We start from the raw sequence: 16,317 nt of genomic DNA, 5'->3' as shown, positions 1-16,317 counted from the left end.
CAGCCACGTGCGCGAGCCAGTGGGCATGCGCACATGCACCGGCGACGTCTCGGCTCAACAGGAAGTTGAGTCTCGAGGTGATGATGATTCTTGGTAACGGAGCATTCAGGCATTTCTGGGCAATGGACTTTATTTTCTGGTTCTATTTCCATTCGTTCCTTTAACTGTGCTTTCGAAGCAGAGCCAGATTGTGAGGGGTGTTGCATCTGGAGGAAACCTATCGGCTGCTCGTTCATTGCCATCGTTTAAAGTGAAGTTCATGTCAGTGTTGACATAAAAGCAAAACATCACGAATGTTGGAAACTCTACAGAAAACTTAGGAAACATGCAACAGGTCTGGCAGAGAAAAAGAGAATTAAAGTTTCAGGTTGGTAGTCCTGCAGCTGCAGTTCCGATACTGCCTGGCCTACTGAGTATTTGCAGCATTTTCTGTTTTTATTCATTGTAATCGTGTGGCTGTTGAAGAATTGGTTTAAACCCGGAATGGTAACCGTGCTTTATGTCTGTCTACCTTATCCTCATGTACGTCCTTTCAGTGTGTCAAACTATAGCGCTTTTTCCAATGGGATCAGGAAGTTGTTCGAAACAAACAACAACGGCTTGTTGGATACTGGAGCACAAGTTCAGCTGTGCTCTTCCAGCACCACTAATCCAGAATCTGGTTTCCAGCATCTGCAGTCATTGTTTTTTCCTCACAGGTTCAGGGTCAAACTTTAGAGAGTATGAACATACATAGACTATTCGGCCCTCGAACTTGCACTGTGGTTCAATAAGATCACGGCTGATCTGTTGTATTTTGAATTCGCGCATTTCCGTCTAACTCCGATAACCTTTGATTCCCTTGCCAAACAAGGATTTGCCTTAAAAATATTTAACGGCCATGCTTCCATCCAGCTAGAGAATTCTGAAGTTTCACAACCCTTTGAGAGAAAATATTTCTCTTTCATCTCTGCCCAAAAGGGCAAGCAGTATTTTAATACGTTGTTCTCTAATTCTGGGCTCACCCACAAGTGGAAGCATCAGGCCAGATTTTCCATTCCATTTTTTTTGTTATGAAAGAATGAACCTCTGTATTCTAATAGGTTTGTTTTGTATTGTTGAACTGTGGGGAAAACAAACTATGCCCACTTCTCACAGCAATCAGCTGTCAAATTCTGAAATTTAAATGTCATGAATGCCACTTTGACAACTGCTGTCAAATGGTAAGTACATAATGTAAGTGTGATGTTTGGGTGCTGGGATTGTAGGCTTCCAGACGGGTAGAGTGGTAGTATTATGACATGGAAGTCAAACCCGTCTGCTAATTAAACTAAAATACCCAGAGACGATCGCCTCACTTCCTACTGTTAAAAATGTGTGAATGAAAGAAGATCCTTGATTTCCACTGTATAAATAGAAAGTAACAATTTATTGATTTAATCCTAACTGTAAACACTAACCAAAACTATTAACAAACGGAGCACTCTTCCCCCAATTAACCACTATTGCTTAGCTGACCCCAATTCTATTAATATGTTGTTCCAATAATGCAATGGTTAAACATTACATTAACTTAATTACTCAGAGTCCATACAGTCTCTTATGTTGTCTTTCTTCCAGTCTTCCAATTCTACTGTCTTCTCCCTGGGTCACCTTTTTACTTATTACTGCTTTTACAAGAAAAGGTATCTTTTGATAGCGCCTTCTGAGATTTCTTTGAGAGCAAGATGTTTATTTTCTTGGATGGCATTTGCTGTCCGACTCTGTGGCAGTTGCTCTGACCAAATTTCAAAGTGCCCTCGTAATTTATACTGCGCAACATCATACCCTGTCATTGGTCTGATGTTGTGAATTCAATAGCTTGAAACTGAATTGTGTTTTAGTATCATCAGCATAATTTAACCAATTAATTTAAATTTGAATTGTCAAAACAGCAGCCATTTAATTGTCACATGGATCTATTTTGGAACAGCCAGTCTCTTAGCTGTTCTCTATACTGGCAGCTGTAGCTGTACTTAAAATTCAGAAAACACTTTCTATCTTAAAGTGACCATACACTCTTTTGACTTTGTAACAGTAGGTGCAAGGTAAGTAAGTGCTAAATGATTAGGTGGTAGAATGCCAGCTAAGTAGGATGTCAGGTTTGGGGAGGATGCCACGTGGGAAGCAGTTCAGCTTCCAGATGGCAAAGGGGCCAAGTAAGTGATGCAGTATTTAGATTAGAGTCGATAAGATGTGGAGCTGGAAAAAGCACAGAAGGTCAAACAGCACCAAAAGAGCAGGAGAGTCGGCTTTTCAGTTGAAAGATCCTGACCTGAAATATTGACTGTTCTGCTTCTCTGATGCTTGACTTGCTATGCTTTTTCTAGTTCCACATTTTATCGACTCCAACATTCCAGCATCTGCAGTCCTTGCTATCTCCAAGTACTTAGATTAGGCCAATGTGGATAGAAGAAATCAGGTTATGGAGGGCAGGTGTCAGTACTGGGGAGGGGAGGTCTGGTATATTGATGGGGATCAATATACCAGGTCTGGCGGTCGGAGAGGGGTCAGGTCGGGTCTGGTGCTGGAGGAGGTCTGGTCAGGTCCAGGCTGGCGATGCATGTAGGGTGTTGGGTGGTCTAGCAGGTAGGTGGGGAGAGAGACAATGTTCCATATTTTCACTACATTAATTTAGGAAATTTCCCATCGTGGGAAATCCTTTTATCACTTCAAACAAATAAAGTTAAAAATCACACAACACCAGGTTATAATCCAACAAGGTAGAAACAATGCCAGCAGATGCTGGAAACCAGATTCTGGATTAATGGTACTGGAAGAGCACAGCAGTTCAAGCAGCATCTGAGGAGCAGTAAAATAGACGTTTCGGGCAAAAGCCCTTCATCAGGAATACAGGAATATAATCCAACAAGCTTATTTGGAAGCACTGGCTTCTGGAGCAGCACTCCGAAAGCTAATGCTTCCAAATAAATCTGTTGGACTATAACCTTGTGTTATGTGATTTTCAACTTTGTACATCCCAGTTCAACACCAGCACCTCCATATCAAACAAATAAGTTAGATGATGCCTCTACTATCTTAATTTGCTGGAATTCTGTCTTAATTTTGTTAACTGCCTTTAATTGACAGTTCAGCAGAATCATTGTCATGGTGCTGAAGAGGGGTCATCAGAATCAAAGCGTTAACTCTACTTTCTCTTCACAATTGCTGCCAGATTTGCTAACTTTATCCAGCAATTTTTTTTTCATTTCATATCTTCAGCATCTACAGTTCTTTGTTTTATTTTAGTGATAGCCCTAGGTATCATTTTGAGAAATTTGTGCAGTAGCCTTTGCACGGCCAATCCATTCTTTGGGTTTGGGTAGCCACAATTGAATGTTGAGCTCTGAATTGAGCAGGCTTCAGTATAACTGAAGAATGGTTTAATTTGTATTCTAGCCCTGTTGATAAAGCCAACCTTTTGTATCAACCTTTTGTCTGTTTGTGTGGAGTTTTCATGTTCTCCCGGCATCTGGGTGGGTTTCCTCCCACAGACCAAAGATGTACAGGTTAGGTGCATTGGCCATGGTAAATTGCTCCATAGTGTCCAGGAATGTGCTGGCTTGATAGGAAAGCCATGGTAAAAGTAGGGCTATGGGTAGGGTAAAGGTCTAGGTGGGATGCACTTCAGAGGGTTAGTGCAGACTCAGTGGGTTGAATGGACTCTTTCCACACTGTAGGATTCTATAATCCCTATGTTACCTGATCATGTGAATCGTTTCCTCAGACCTTATTCCCCTCCTCTTGAAATATACTGTAATCATTCCACTCTTTAAACAGATCCACGCTAGACATTGTGGTTTTGCAAACTAATATCCCTCTCCAACTTCTCTTTCTTCTAGCCAAATGTTGCCCACTTTCTCTTGTAATGTCAGTTTGTGTGCCTTCAAACCTCCTTTAATAAATGGTACTCTACTTGAACGAAAGAAACTGTTCCTCCCCATCCCCATGCCGTCTTTGAGGTTGACTACTAGATCTTTTTCCAGGACCTACCCATTACTGTTCAGCTGGATGGAATGGCCCACCTATTCTATCCTTTTTTTTTATTAAACAATTACAAAACACAGTTTACAATAAACAGCTAACATGTACAGCTGTAAAAAACAGCAATTTTACAAGGGAGAGGAGCAGCAAAGTCAGGCCCCAAACCCTACTGTTCAACCAGTTCACAGGGAGATGAGGACAAACCTCAAATGCCAGTTCCACATATAAAAGACAGTAACAATGACATTTGTACATGAGACAATCCAGTTGCACAAAAAAAAGTGCAGACAATACAGACCCAGCAAGCCCCAGTTCCTCCCACCTTCTGACCAATCTAAGGCAGCCCGCCCCTACCCACCTTCCGGCTACTATCCTTATTTATTTGGATGTAGCCAATAAATTTTTTCCATTGATCTTAGCTGTTTTCTGTCATCTCTGGAATCCTCTAATGATTTCTCCTTGGTTCAATGCCTTTTTCCATCTAAGTGCTGTGGCTTAATACATTAATAATGTCCAACTCTATAAGCTATATTTCTCAACCTGTCCACTGTCTATGGCTTATTATGCGACTTGTCTGAGATCCAACTCTGACTGAAGACAAGTTTTTTCCAGCCAAGATGTAAGAAGATATAAGACTACTTTCAATCCTTGTCAAAACTCTGTTTGAGTGCTTGACCTCAGTCTTTTTTAAGGCTGAAAACTAACATTTGCAAACCAGGTGTCCTATTTCATCTAGACATGAGTTTTTGACAGCACCTGTACTTCATTGCTAAGACCACCTATGTTTACCTTGAACGTTTCTGTTTCCGTCCTGCCTCAGCTCATCATTGAGGTGGCCTTTTGGCACCGTGGTAATGCCCGTACCTCTGGGCCAGGAGGTCCGAGTTCAAGTTCAATCTGCTCTTGTGTTGTGTAGTAACAACTCAGAGCAAGTTGATTAGAAAATATCCAACTAAACGTTTATGTGATGAAAACACTATAACCACTGTTGCTTTAGTGGTTAATCGGTGGATTTCATTAGACAACGCATGAGTTTTTTAATAGGAGCTCTTGTGTGCAATGTTAGCTAGGAGGCCCAGGTTCAAGTCTCACCTGCTCCACAGATTGGTTAAAAACATCTCTTAAACAGGTTGATTAGAAAATATGTGTTGGCTCATCAGCTGTTAAAACTCTGTTCTATGTCTGTATTACCTCCTAGACTATTCCAGTGGAGTCCTGGTCGTTCTCCCATCTTTCACCTTCCATAAACCTGAGCTCATTCAGAACTTTGCTGTCTTATCCTATCAAAAACTCCCATTCCCATCACTGCTTGAATGCTTGCAGGAGTCTTTGAGGAAATTTACAGCTGAAGCTCATGTTCCACTTCTCCTCCAATCCAAGTTGTAATTTCACAGGGCTATAAAGTCATCCAGCATAGAAATATGCTTCAATCCACTGTGTCCATGCTGACCAACAAACATCAGACTGATTAATCCCATTTACCTGCATTTGGTCCATAGCCTATTATGTCCTGATAATTTTTTGTACTCCTCCAGATGCTTGTTAAATGTTGCGAGAATCTTTACCTCCACCGAGTTCTCAGGCAGCACATTCCTTATTTCCTCTAAACCTCTTGCTCCTCACTTTGATGCCCCCTGGTATGAGACACATCTGCCATGGGGAAGAGAATCTTGTGATGCACTCTGTTTATACATCTCGTAATTTTCTATGCCCTCAGTCAGCTCAGCCTCTCGGTCTCCTCTGCTCCAAGGAGAACAAACCCAGCTCATCCAGTCTTTCCTCGTAACTGAAACTTTTCATCCTAGGCAACAACATGGTGGATCTCCTCTGCACCCTTTCCAGTGCAATCACATCCTTCCAATCATGTGGCAATCAGAACTGTAGATAGTATTTCATCTGTGGCATAACCAATGTTTCGTAAAGTTGTAACAAGACATTTTGTTGCTGTATTCTACGCTCCAGCTAATTGAGGCAAGCATCCTGTATGCCTCCTTCACCACCCTGTTTACTGTGCTGACACCTTCAGGGATATATTTAGGACTGATTTTACTCAAGTTTTGTCGGATTGCTGTGTTGGCTTACCTGCTTGACACCTTGTTGGCAACACCATTGCATCCAACTCCAAAGAGATCTGTCTGGCTGTCTGTAATTCTGGCATCATTGTTGCATTGGCAGCTTTGTCTTTTTCTTTTGTAGCCTTCTCCTCCTTCGGACACTGCACTGGTAAATCACTATTGCTTCTCCTTTCCATTCCATTAAACACATTTATATGCTTTTTTTCTATAGCATCCTCCCTCATTTCCCACAGCTCCTTTAAGCTGGTGCAGTGAACTGTCAGACAATGTGCTTGATTCCAGACTCCTTAGAGACATAGTCTCAAAACTGAATGAGCTGAACTGTAAACCTCTGAAAGGAAAGAAACTTGTCACATAATAGTGCTGTGAAAGCGTTCAAATTGAAATTGGGACTGTAGTCCTCGAGCCTGGAGAAAATACTGGAATAAAAGGAAAATTATTTCTCCCAGAAAACAACCCAAGGGTATTAACAGAAATTCAACAGGTGATTTCAGGAATTAGATGTGATGAACAAATTGTCATATTTGTCTCAAATCCATTCTTCCAAGTAGACATTGGTGGGTTTATTACCGGTTCCATCAGGTATTTGTTTTTAAAAGCAGTGGAGTTGATATTGCAGATACTGTGGAAAATTATGTTGAGCTGAAAGTCCAATCAAGGTACAGTAATTTCTGGGGACTCAGAGAACTACCCACTTCTATCATGCTTTGCTTTCAAAATGAAAGTTGACTTTGATTCCACATACCTCCTAAGTTGACATTCTTCCGAATGGAGATAATTCAGTCCAACTATCATACTTGCCTCACAGATAACCATTTGGTGAATTGTTTGACTGGACTTTCAAACTACAATCCTGATTTGAAGGTACTGGCAAATAACGTATAGTCACAGTTTGTCATACAGAAACTTGGCAAGTCAAGGACAAAATGAAGACTTGTGTATGCTTTCATTAACATTTATATAGCATTAAAAAAATCTGTATTCTGTGTTTTCTTCAAATGAGGTGCTGGGTTGTACTGACATTCAAAAAAGACTTCTGGCCTAGACAATATGATGTCACCTTTTGAGTGAGTTCACTCAACCCAAAGGTCACAATTGATACATGTGTACGTAAGCTCACATGCATACATATGGTAAATTACAAAACACAGTGATACATAGCTGTGTTCTTGAATCAAAGCTTCTCATGTCAAAGCATTCTCAAGTGTTAATTTAAGTTTACATTAGCTTCAATTATAAACAAGCAACAAAACATTAAACTTTACTTTTGATCTAGCCATTTGGATTGCTTCCTGAAATAAACTTTGCAATTAAACAAATCCAAATTTAATTTTTGTTTATTTGATCAAGTCAACATGGTTAATTATTGAAAAATAACTTAATCGTTACACCTCAATTTTCACCTCTAATGAGAAGCTCAAGGAGCACACAGAGCATTTTGTCACCAAAAGGCGCCTGCTCTGCTTGCTTCACTGCTGTAAACCCTTTTTATTTCCAGTTTTGCTTCTATCTTCCTCTCTGTACTTTTAAAGCTGGGTTAATTCCATAGACCTGTTGTCTTTTCTCCTGATCTCCTTTCTATAAATTCCCATCCAATATCCCTTCCTGGCTTCATGCATGTTGGCCATGTAAGTAGATATGCTAACTCTTTGGTTTTCGTAATGTCATTATTATTCCAGTCTTCAAAGAGAACCGTCGACTTTTGCTTTTGTAGGTGGACAGATGACTGTTTTATGCAGGAGACTTAATTTTGAGTTCTTCTTTGTGATTGAAAGCTTGTTTGACTTTTGTCAGAAAATGGCTATTTCAAAGATTGTTGCATTTCTCTTCTTCAAGGTGGAGCTTATGAACTTGTTGAAGCAGAGAGTTGTTGCAACATGCTATGGACCAGACCCCTCCAAAGTATATTGTGGAGATAGCCTCGACCCTAACTTTTATATTTATTATTATGCAAGTGTAAGATCTCTGTTCCATATTTGATTAAATTGGTCCACCACTAATCTTTAATCAAAACATGCTTTATTCTTACAACACAGTTAAGAGAAGAATTGGCATAACTTTACTCTGTTGAAATACTTAATAAGATAATATATTATTTAGCCACTAATCATCAACTATTCCCATTTAGACAGCATTCCAAAAACACACCCTTGGCAAAAATGCACTTCAGCAAAACAGTTATGATTCTTATGTTTCCAGTCGAGAAGAAAAATAAATAATTACTCCCGTTTGATTTTTAAGAGGAAGTGTCTTAATCTAAGACTTCACGTTAGCAGCAGAGAACTCAAGCAGCCAGCAGGAACTAACTGTAAGCAAAACCAAAAGCCTTTCTGGCCTTGTGTGAGCCCTCACCCTACCCATTCAAGATTCTTTTTGTCTTATTCAAGAAAATCATTCAGGAGAACTCAAAAACTGCTTACCAACTGCCTATCTGAGGGAGACATTTTGACACCATTGTGACAACACCCGTCTGCAAGAGAAATAGGACAGAGCACATCCATTATAGGTAAGGTACCATCATGCAAGGATTGGTTAAATAAACAAGGTCTTTTCCCCGGGGTGGGGGAGTCCATGGTATGATTTCCCACAGACAGTGGTTTAGACAGGCAATTGCATCTGTTTGAAAGAAAACAAAATAAATATTTAAACGCAGAGAATTATAACAGGACTATAATGAGTGAGAATAATGGAAATAAATAACTTTTCTTTATATTAATCTGTAGTGTCTCTGGACAGAAGAAACTTTAATGCTATGAAGTTCAGAGGAATCTTGCTTGAAATTGGGATTTGTTTAGTAAGGCAGAGTTCTCCGCAACGGCGCCATCAATTCTTGTGCTTCAGTTTGTAGTTCGTACATTACTGGGCCTTTATTATCTTCTGATGGTTTGTTTTCACCAGTTTCCAATACAGGTCAGTAATCAGCAGAGACTTTTTGGAGAGTTTTATTTTAGTAATGTTAACTAATATCTTTGATTGCGAGTGGGTGAAAATTAGCTCTGGAATATATTTACCAACTGTTATTGATACTTATATGATTCATTTGTCTAATCATGCATCTGTTTGAGCAATATACAGAGAATCCTGGCTACCTCAATTTACCTGCTTATTTCATCCCCTTGTTTTCTCTCACTTACATTTTACCTACATTGGGGAAATTAATGTTTAGCTTCAATATTAGATAGTCATGGCAGTTTGGTTTTCTACAGAGATATTAATCAGCCTCTAATCCTGTGGAGGCACTTCATGTATGTTCAATTTGTCATAAGGTATTGAACACATTTTCCAATAATTACACATGAGACCTTTGAACTTATGAATGCGTTTTGTTTCATTTCAGTTTATTACTCAATATTCAACCATTGTTGAATATTTAGGCGCCAATTTTAATGATAGAATGTGCAGATGTGAGATGATACTTAACATTTTCTAAACTCAATTTAATGTTCTTGCTTTAATAATTCAACCCCACAGGATGGACTTCAGTGAGGCATACTCTAATACTTGTTCAGCTGCTGGATTTGCTGCAAGAAAAGGAAATGTAGAACTTTTGAAAACCTTGATTCAAAAAGGTCATAGCCTTGACATTGCAGACAACCGTGGTTGGTGCCCAATCCATGAAGCTGCAACTCACAAATCTTTGAGATGTTTGAGACTCTTAATTCATGCAGGTATTGCAGTTACCTTACTGCTATTGTTGAAAAAGACTTGGTCCCGTCACCGAAACAACTGTTGTTATAAGTTGAATCTTGCTTTGATATCTTTTACAACCATAGAGTCATAGACATACACAGCATGGAAATAGACCCTTTTGTCCAAATCGTCCATGCCAACCAGATATGCTAAATACATCTAGTTCCATTTGCCAGCACCTGACCCATATCCTCTCAACCCTTCCCATTCGCATACCCATCCAGATGCCAAATAAATGTTGTAATTTTATCAGCCTCCACCACTTCCTCTGGCAGCTCATTCCATACACGCACCACTCTCTGCGTGAAGAAGTTGCCCCTTAGATCCCTTTTATATCTATTCCCTCTCACGCTAAACCTATGTTGTCTGCTTTTGGACTCTCCCACCCTGGGGCAAAGACCTTGTTTATTTACCCTATCCATGCCGCTCATGATTTTATAAACCTTTCAGTCCCTGATGCTCCAGGAAAAATAGCCCAGGCCTATTCAGCCTCTCCCTATAGCTCTAACTCTCCAACCCTGGCCACATCCTTGTAAATCTTTTCTGAACCCTTTCAAGTTTCACAACATCCTTCCTGTAGCAGAGAGGTCAGAATTGCATGCAGTATTTTAGTAGTGGCCTAACCAATGACCTGTACAGCTGCAACATGACCTCCAATCTCCTGTACTAAATGCACTGACTAATAAATGCAAGCATACCAAACACCGTCTTCATACTCCTGTATATCTGCGACTCCATTTTGAAGGAACTTTGAACTTGCACTCCAAGGTCTCTTTGTTCAGTAACACTCCCCAAGACCTTACCATTGAGTGTATAAGTCCTGCTCTGATCTAAATTAAACTCCCATCTGTCACTCCTTGGCCCATCTGATCAAGATCCTGTTGTACTCTAAGGTAATCTTTGCTGTCCACTACAGCTCCAATTTTAGTGTAATTGCAAATTTACCAACTACACCTATGTTGACATTCAAGTCATTTATGTAAATGAGGAAAAGCAGTGGACCCAGCACTGATCCTTGTGGCACACCACTGGTCGCAGGCCTCCAGTCTGAAAAGCAACCCTCACCATCACTTTCTGTCTTCTACCTTCAAGTCAGTTCTGTATCCAAAAGGGTAGTTCTCCCTCTATCTTTGCCAACTAGTCTACCATATGGAACCTTGTCAAACGCCTTCCTGAAGTCCATATAGATCACATCCACTGCTCTGCCCTCATCAATACTCTTTGTTACTTCTTCAAAAAATTCAATTAAGTTAGTGAAACATGATTTCCCACGCACAAAGCCATGTTGACTATCCCATTATCAGTCCTTGTCTTTCCAAATACATGTAAATCCTGCCCCTCAGGATTCCCTCTAACCAATTGCCCACCATTGTTGTTGGGCTCACCAGTCAATACAGAGGAACCTCTATATTCTGAAGGACACAGGCAGGGAGTACTTTGTTTGATTAATCAAATTCCGGTTATTCAAATACCAGATAATGTAGTTTAGCTGCGCATCAGGACCTTGCACTCTTGCTGGATAATCCAAAATTCAGATAATCGAATGCCAGCTAATCGAAGTTTCTCTGCAGTTCCCAGGCTAATCATTGCCACCCTTCTTCAATATTAGCCTGCCTCCAGTCTTCCTACACCTCATTTGTGGCTATCAATGATATAAATATCTCAGCAAGTGACCCAGCAATCTCTTCCCTAGCTTCCCACAGTGTTCTAGGATACACCTGATCAGGTCCGAGGGGATTTATCCACTTTTATGTGTTTTAAAGTGTCCAGCATCTCCTCCTCTGTAATATGGGCACTTTTCAAGATGTCGCTGTTTATTTCCCCAAATTCTCTGGCTTCCATCTCCACAGTAAACACTGATGCAAAATACTTGTTTAGTATCTCCCCTATTTCCTGTGGCTCCATACATGGGTAGCCTTGTTCATCTTTAAGGTGTCCTGTTCTCCCCCAGTTATCCTTTTATCCTTAATGTATTTGTAGAATCTCTTTGGATTCTCCTTAACATTATTTGCCAAAGCTATCTCATGTGCCCCTTTTGCCCTCCTAATTTCCTTATTAAGTATACTCCTACTACCTTTATAATCTTCAAGGGAATCACTCGATTTCTGCTGTCTATAGCTGACATCTGCTTCTTTCTTATTCTTGACCAAAACTTCAATTTTTCTCATCATCCAGTGTTCCCTACACCTACGAGCCTTACCCTTAACCCCAACAGGAATATGCTATCTCTGGACTCTCGTTATCTCATTTCTGAAGGCTTCCCATTTTCCAGACATCCCATTACTTGCGAACATCTGCCCCTAGTCAACCTTTGAAAGTTCTTGTCTAAAATTGTCAGAATTGGCCTTCCGGTAGTAGGAAGTGAGGACCGTGGATGCTGGAGAACTTTAACTTGTAAATTTGGTCTATCCTTTTCCATTACTATTTTAAAATTAATAGAATTATAGTCACTGGTCTCAAAGTGCTCCCCCACTGACACCTCAGTCACTTGCCTTGCCTTATTTCTCAAGAGTACGTCAAGTTTTGCACCTTCTCCAGTAGATGTATCCATATACTAAATCAGAAAGTTTTCTTGTACACACTTCACAAATTCCTCTTCATTCAAGTCCTTAACGCTATGGCAGTCCCAGTCTATGGTTGGAAAATTAAAAATCCCCTACCATAACAGCCTTGTTATTTTTACAGATAACTGAGATCTCCTTACAAATTTGTTTCTCAATTTACAGCTGACTATTTTGGGGGGGGGAGGTGGAATCTATAATACAATCCCAAAAAGGTGATCATCCCTTTCTTATTTCTCATTTCCACCAAATAATGTCCCTGGACGTATTCCCAGGATATCCTCCCGAAATACAGCTGTAATGTTATCCCTTATCCTTGCATTTCACCAGAGTCGTACTGTTCTCTAATGTCCTTCATTCTCTACAAAATGTAACTTGATTGAAATCTTACTAAGTGTGGTATATTCCAATTTTTGCTGACCTACATTCTCAATGTGCTCAACAATAACATTTAAAATTCTTGTTTGCAAATTTCTCCATCATTGTGGCCTTGTCACACACTATGCAATTTCATCCTTCCCTACTCCTAAAGGCTTTATTCCTCTTGCTGCAGCCTTCTGTGCATTTCACCTCTTCCCCTGTCTCTTCCTTTCAAACCAGGCAATTGCTGGTCGTGCTTTCAGTCATCTTGAAACATACTCTTTATTTCAAAATTTCGTAATTGATTAATTCTATAACCTCTTCTGAACGTATCCTTATTGACTCAATATCCATTTTTATGCACAGCTGTGAACCAGTTTGGGGTTTATATATATTGAATTTAGCATAATAATCCAAGATGGTGTTTCAGCTTTCTCATGTGTTGTTTGATTCTTGCACTGCAATCTGACAGTGATTAGTATTGGTAAGTAGAGGAACCAAAAGATATGGGATGATAGGGAATTAGGTTGGTGGTTAATGAATGTTGGCAATAAGTCTGGATGGATCAGGACAGCTTGACACTGTCCTGATTTGTCTAGGTCATATTGCAAAGCTGGTCTGCTTGAAACCTTGTCTGTTTACTTAACATCCATACAAAAACGGGCAAGGCATCATTGAGCTTCTAGCAATCATGGTGTGAGCACACAAAATGATCAACATGGCCACGAAGCTGAATCCACATGTCTATTGTCGTACCAACTGTAATGACTATCAGAAAGACATTGAAAAGAACATCAAAGGTGTCATGTAATTTGGACATCTCCCACCAGGGTTATCTCTGTAAGATCTTGGACATCACTTGGAATGACAGAGGTCCGCTCAGCGATGCTGAAACTGAAACATGTTGCCTCCAGACATATGCCCCACCAAAGTAGCAGTCAACTGGACAGGTATAAAGGGAAGGAACTTTTTTTTAAAAAAAACTTGGTGATAAACATTTAAGAATGACTTTCAAGAACAGTAATTTACTCCGATTGCAATAGATCAGAGTCAGTGGTGAGGTTTTGCTACCTATTGTCATGTTCAGGGGAAGATAAATTTAAATAGGTCCAGAATGTCTCCCACCCTATTCTCCTTTTCCTTTTCTGAAATTCCTTCTGAACGATTGGCTTATCTTGCCTGTTTGTTTCTATGTCAGTCCAGTGTAAATGGCTCTTGACCTTTTTCTACTGTGTGTCATCTGTGTACTCAACTGCATGAGTTCTTCTGGTTTGCTGAGATGTGAAATTGGACAGTATGGGACAGCAAGAAGCAGAGGAGCAGTGAATGAAAAACACAAAATTATAAGAACAAAGGAGAGGGCAATAGAGCCTGAGATACTGGAGTATATTATGTAAGCATTTGAAGAAACTATCTTCATTCGGATAAGAATTGCTAATTTTTGTGTGTATTCCTCTAGCTTCTTCTGCTCAGTACATAGATTTAAAGACTTTTGAAGGTGAAACAGCTCTACATCTTGCTGCAAAATGTGGCCATTTAAAAATTGTTCAGATTCTGCTAAAGGCTGGGGCAAATCCGAATGCCATTACAAATGAAAATGTAACACCACTTTTTTTAGGTAAGGTTCTAAAATCATGAATTTTTGGTTCATAATCTTCACATAGGAAATTTGAAGTGTCTTTAATTACTGAGACTTATTTTTGCAGTTGCAGGGTTTAAACATTTCTGCAAGGCAAGTAGTTTAAATTGTTAGTTGTTTCCATCACAGGGAGAGAAACCAGGGCTTGATGTTTTTTTGTTTGAGTTAATACAAGTCTTGCCATGGGGTCAATAAACCTCCATTTGTGAATAGCCAAATGACTGGGTGGTAGGCTGGGAATAGTGCTTAGAAGGGAGCTGTTGGTTGTCAGTACTTTGATAAATGATACCCTGATGATGTCTACAGATACACTCTGAGGTTGCTTTCTTTTTCTAATCTGCCATTCTTCTTAGTCTCTTCCATTCCTAGTTCATCCTTACTCTACTACTCTCTTACTCTCTTCAGTACAGTGACACTCGTACATAACTGAATACAATTCTCTAAAGATGAAATCCTGCTGTTTGCATGCTTGTCTCTAGTCAATTTTTCTGTTCTGTCAGAGCAACATAATATCAGTATCTAAGCTACTGATAAATTTACATAAGAGCAGAAACAGTTTCTCTCAGTAAGGACACATCACAGCTTACCTTAGTCCAGAGATCCTGATTACTGCACAGCTAAGGTCAAGGATTCCAATTGTGCATGGGATTTCATAAAAAGGAGCATCTTTCTTCCACAGGGACATCATTGATCATTAGATAACTATCAAACACACTTTCAACACATTCTGGGAATTAATATGTTGCCCTTGTGCAATCAATTAGCAACAAAAATTCACTAATGGTGTACATACTTGAATCAGATTGAGGGAAGATAATCTCAGTGTAATAATTAAAACGGGAAAGTATCTCCGAATTCTGGAAATAAAATTACTTGCAGCTATAAAAGAATCAGCCCACAAAATCCAAAACAGCAATCATGTGGATTCTAGATATAAAGTTTTCAGTTTCTACTTGGAATTATATCTCAACTGGTTATCATTTAAGTTTCTGGTTAATTTTTCATACAATATAACTAGGACTTTAAATGAGTCTGTGTATCTTCTATGTATTCATATTGCTACAGGCTTAAAAGCTTTTATATTGTATTATGTTGAAGCAAAAGTTTGATTTTGTTTTTGTCCCAACTTGGCCTATTTGAAGCAATTGAGAAAGGTGACATTGCTGTTGCAAAGACTCTTTTAAAGCATGGAGGAAGAATTAATGGGCCCCATTCTGCGTGTTTATGGAGCGTTCTGCATCAGGCTGCTTATCAGGTACTACTACATTCATTATGATTCTAATGGGGGAGGGTGTGGGTGAGGTGGGGTTGGGTGGGGTGGGGTGGGAAGGGGGTTGGGTGGGCAGTGGGGTGGGTGGGGTGTGTTGAGGGGGATGGAGGTTGGGATCTAGGGAGATAGTGAGGAAAGAGATCAGTCTGAGACTGGTCGGGCAGGCAGAAACAAAGCAGAGAACAGGGTAGAACTGGTAATTAAACTGCATTTATTTCATTGCAAGAGGCCTAACAGGTAAGGCAAATGAACTCAGGACATGATTGGTAACATGGGACTGGATATCTTAGCAATTATAGAGATGTGGCTCAGGGATGGACTGGGTTGGCAGCTTAATGTTCCAGGGTGTATGCAATAAAAAGAGGGGGCAAGAGAGGAGGAGGCTTGGTGTTTTTGAATAGGAATAACATTACGGCTGTATTTAGGAAGGGTATTTCTGGGAATATGTCCAGGGAAGTTATTTGAGTGGAACTGAGAAATAAGAAAGGGATGATCACCTTATTGGGATTGTATTATAGACCCTCCAATAGTCAGAGGGAAATTGAGAAACAAATTTGTAAGGAGATCTCAGTTATCTGTAAGAATAGTAGGGTGGTTATGGTAGGGGATTTTAACTTTGCAAACATAGACTGGGACTGCCATTGTGTTAAGGGTTTAGGTGGAGAGGAATTTGTTAAGCGTGTCCAAGAAAATTTTCTGATTTCAGTTTGTGGATGTACC

At 39.8% G+C, this 16,317-nt stretch overlaps 1 protein-coding gene across 7 annotated transcripts in view; it reads left to right on the top strand.

Annotated features, from left to right (window-relative positions):
* Positions 1-34: 34 nt before the first annotated feature.
* Positions 35-16,317, top strand: part of asb3 (ankyrin repeat and SOCS box containing 3) — an 85,858-nt gene continuing 69,575 nt past the window's right edge. For 4 of the 7 annotated variants that reach the window (XM_072580900.1, XM_072580896.1, XM_072580895.1 and 1 more), the window contains exons 1-6: positions 35-367; positions 8,465-8,583; positions 8,801-8,987; positions 9,549-9,745; positions 14,148-14,306; positions 15,470-15,582. In XM_072580900.1, coding sequence (XP_072437001.1) covers positions 9,550-9,745; positions 14,148-14,306; positions 15,470-15,582 — 468 coding nt within the window. In that variant the 5' untranslated portion in view covers positions 35-367; positions 8,465-8,583; positions 8,801-8,987; position 9,549. Of the gene's footprint in view, positions 368-8,464; positions 8,584-8,800; positions 8,988-9,548; positions 9,746-13,518; positions 13,639-14,147; positions 14,307-15,469; positions 15,583-16,317 lie in introns of those variants that run through there. The other 3 variants (XM_072580897.1, XM_072580899.1, XM_072580898.1) reach the window with 3 other exon arrangements.

This window comes from Chiloscyllium punctatum, chromosome 11 (genome assembly GCF_047496795.1).
Source record: "Chiloscyllium punctatum isolate Juve2018m chromosome 11, sChiPun1.3, whole genome shotgun sequence".
Lineage (NCBI taxonomy): Eukaryota > Metazoa > Chordata > Chondrichthyes > Orectolobiformes > Hemiscylliidae > Chiloscyllium > Chiloscyllium punctatum.
The sequence above is the reverse complement of the archived record's forward strand: the minus strand, read 5'-3'. Positions and strand labels throughout refer to the sequence as shown.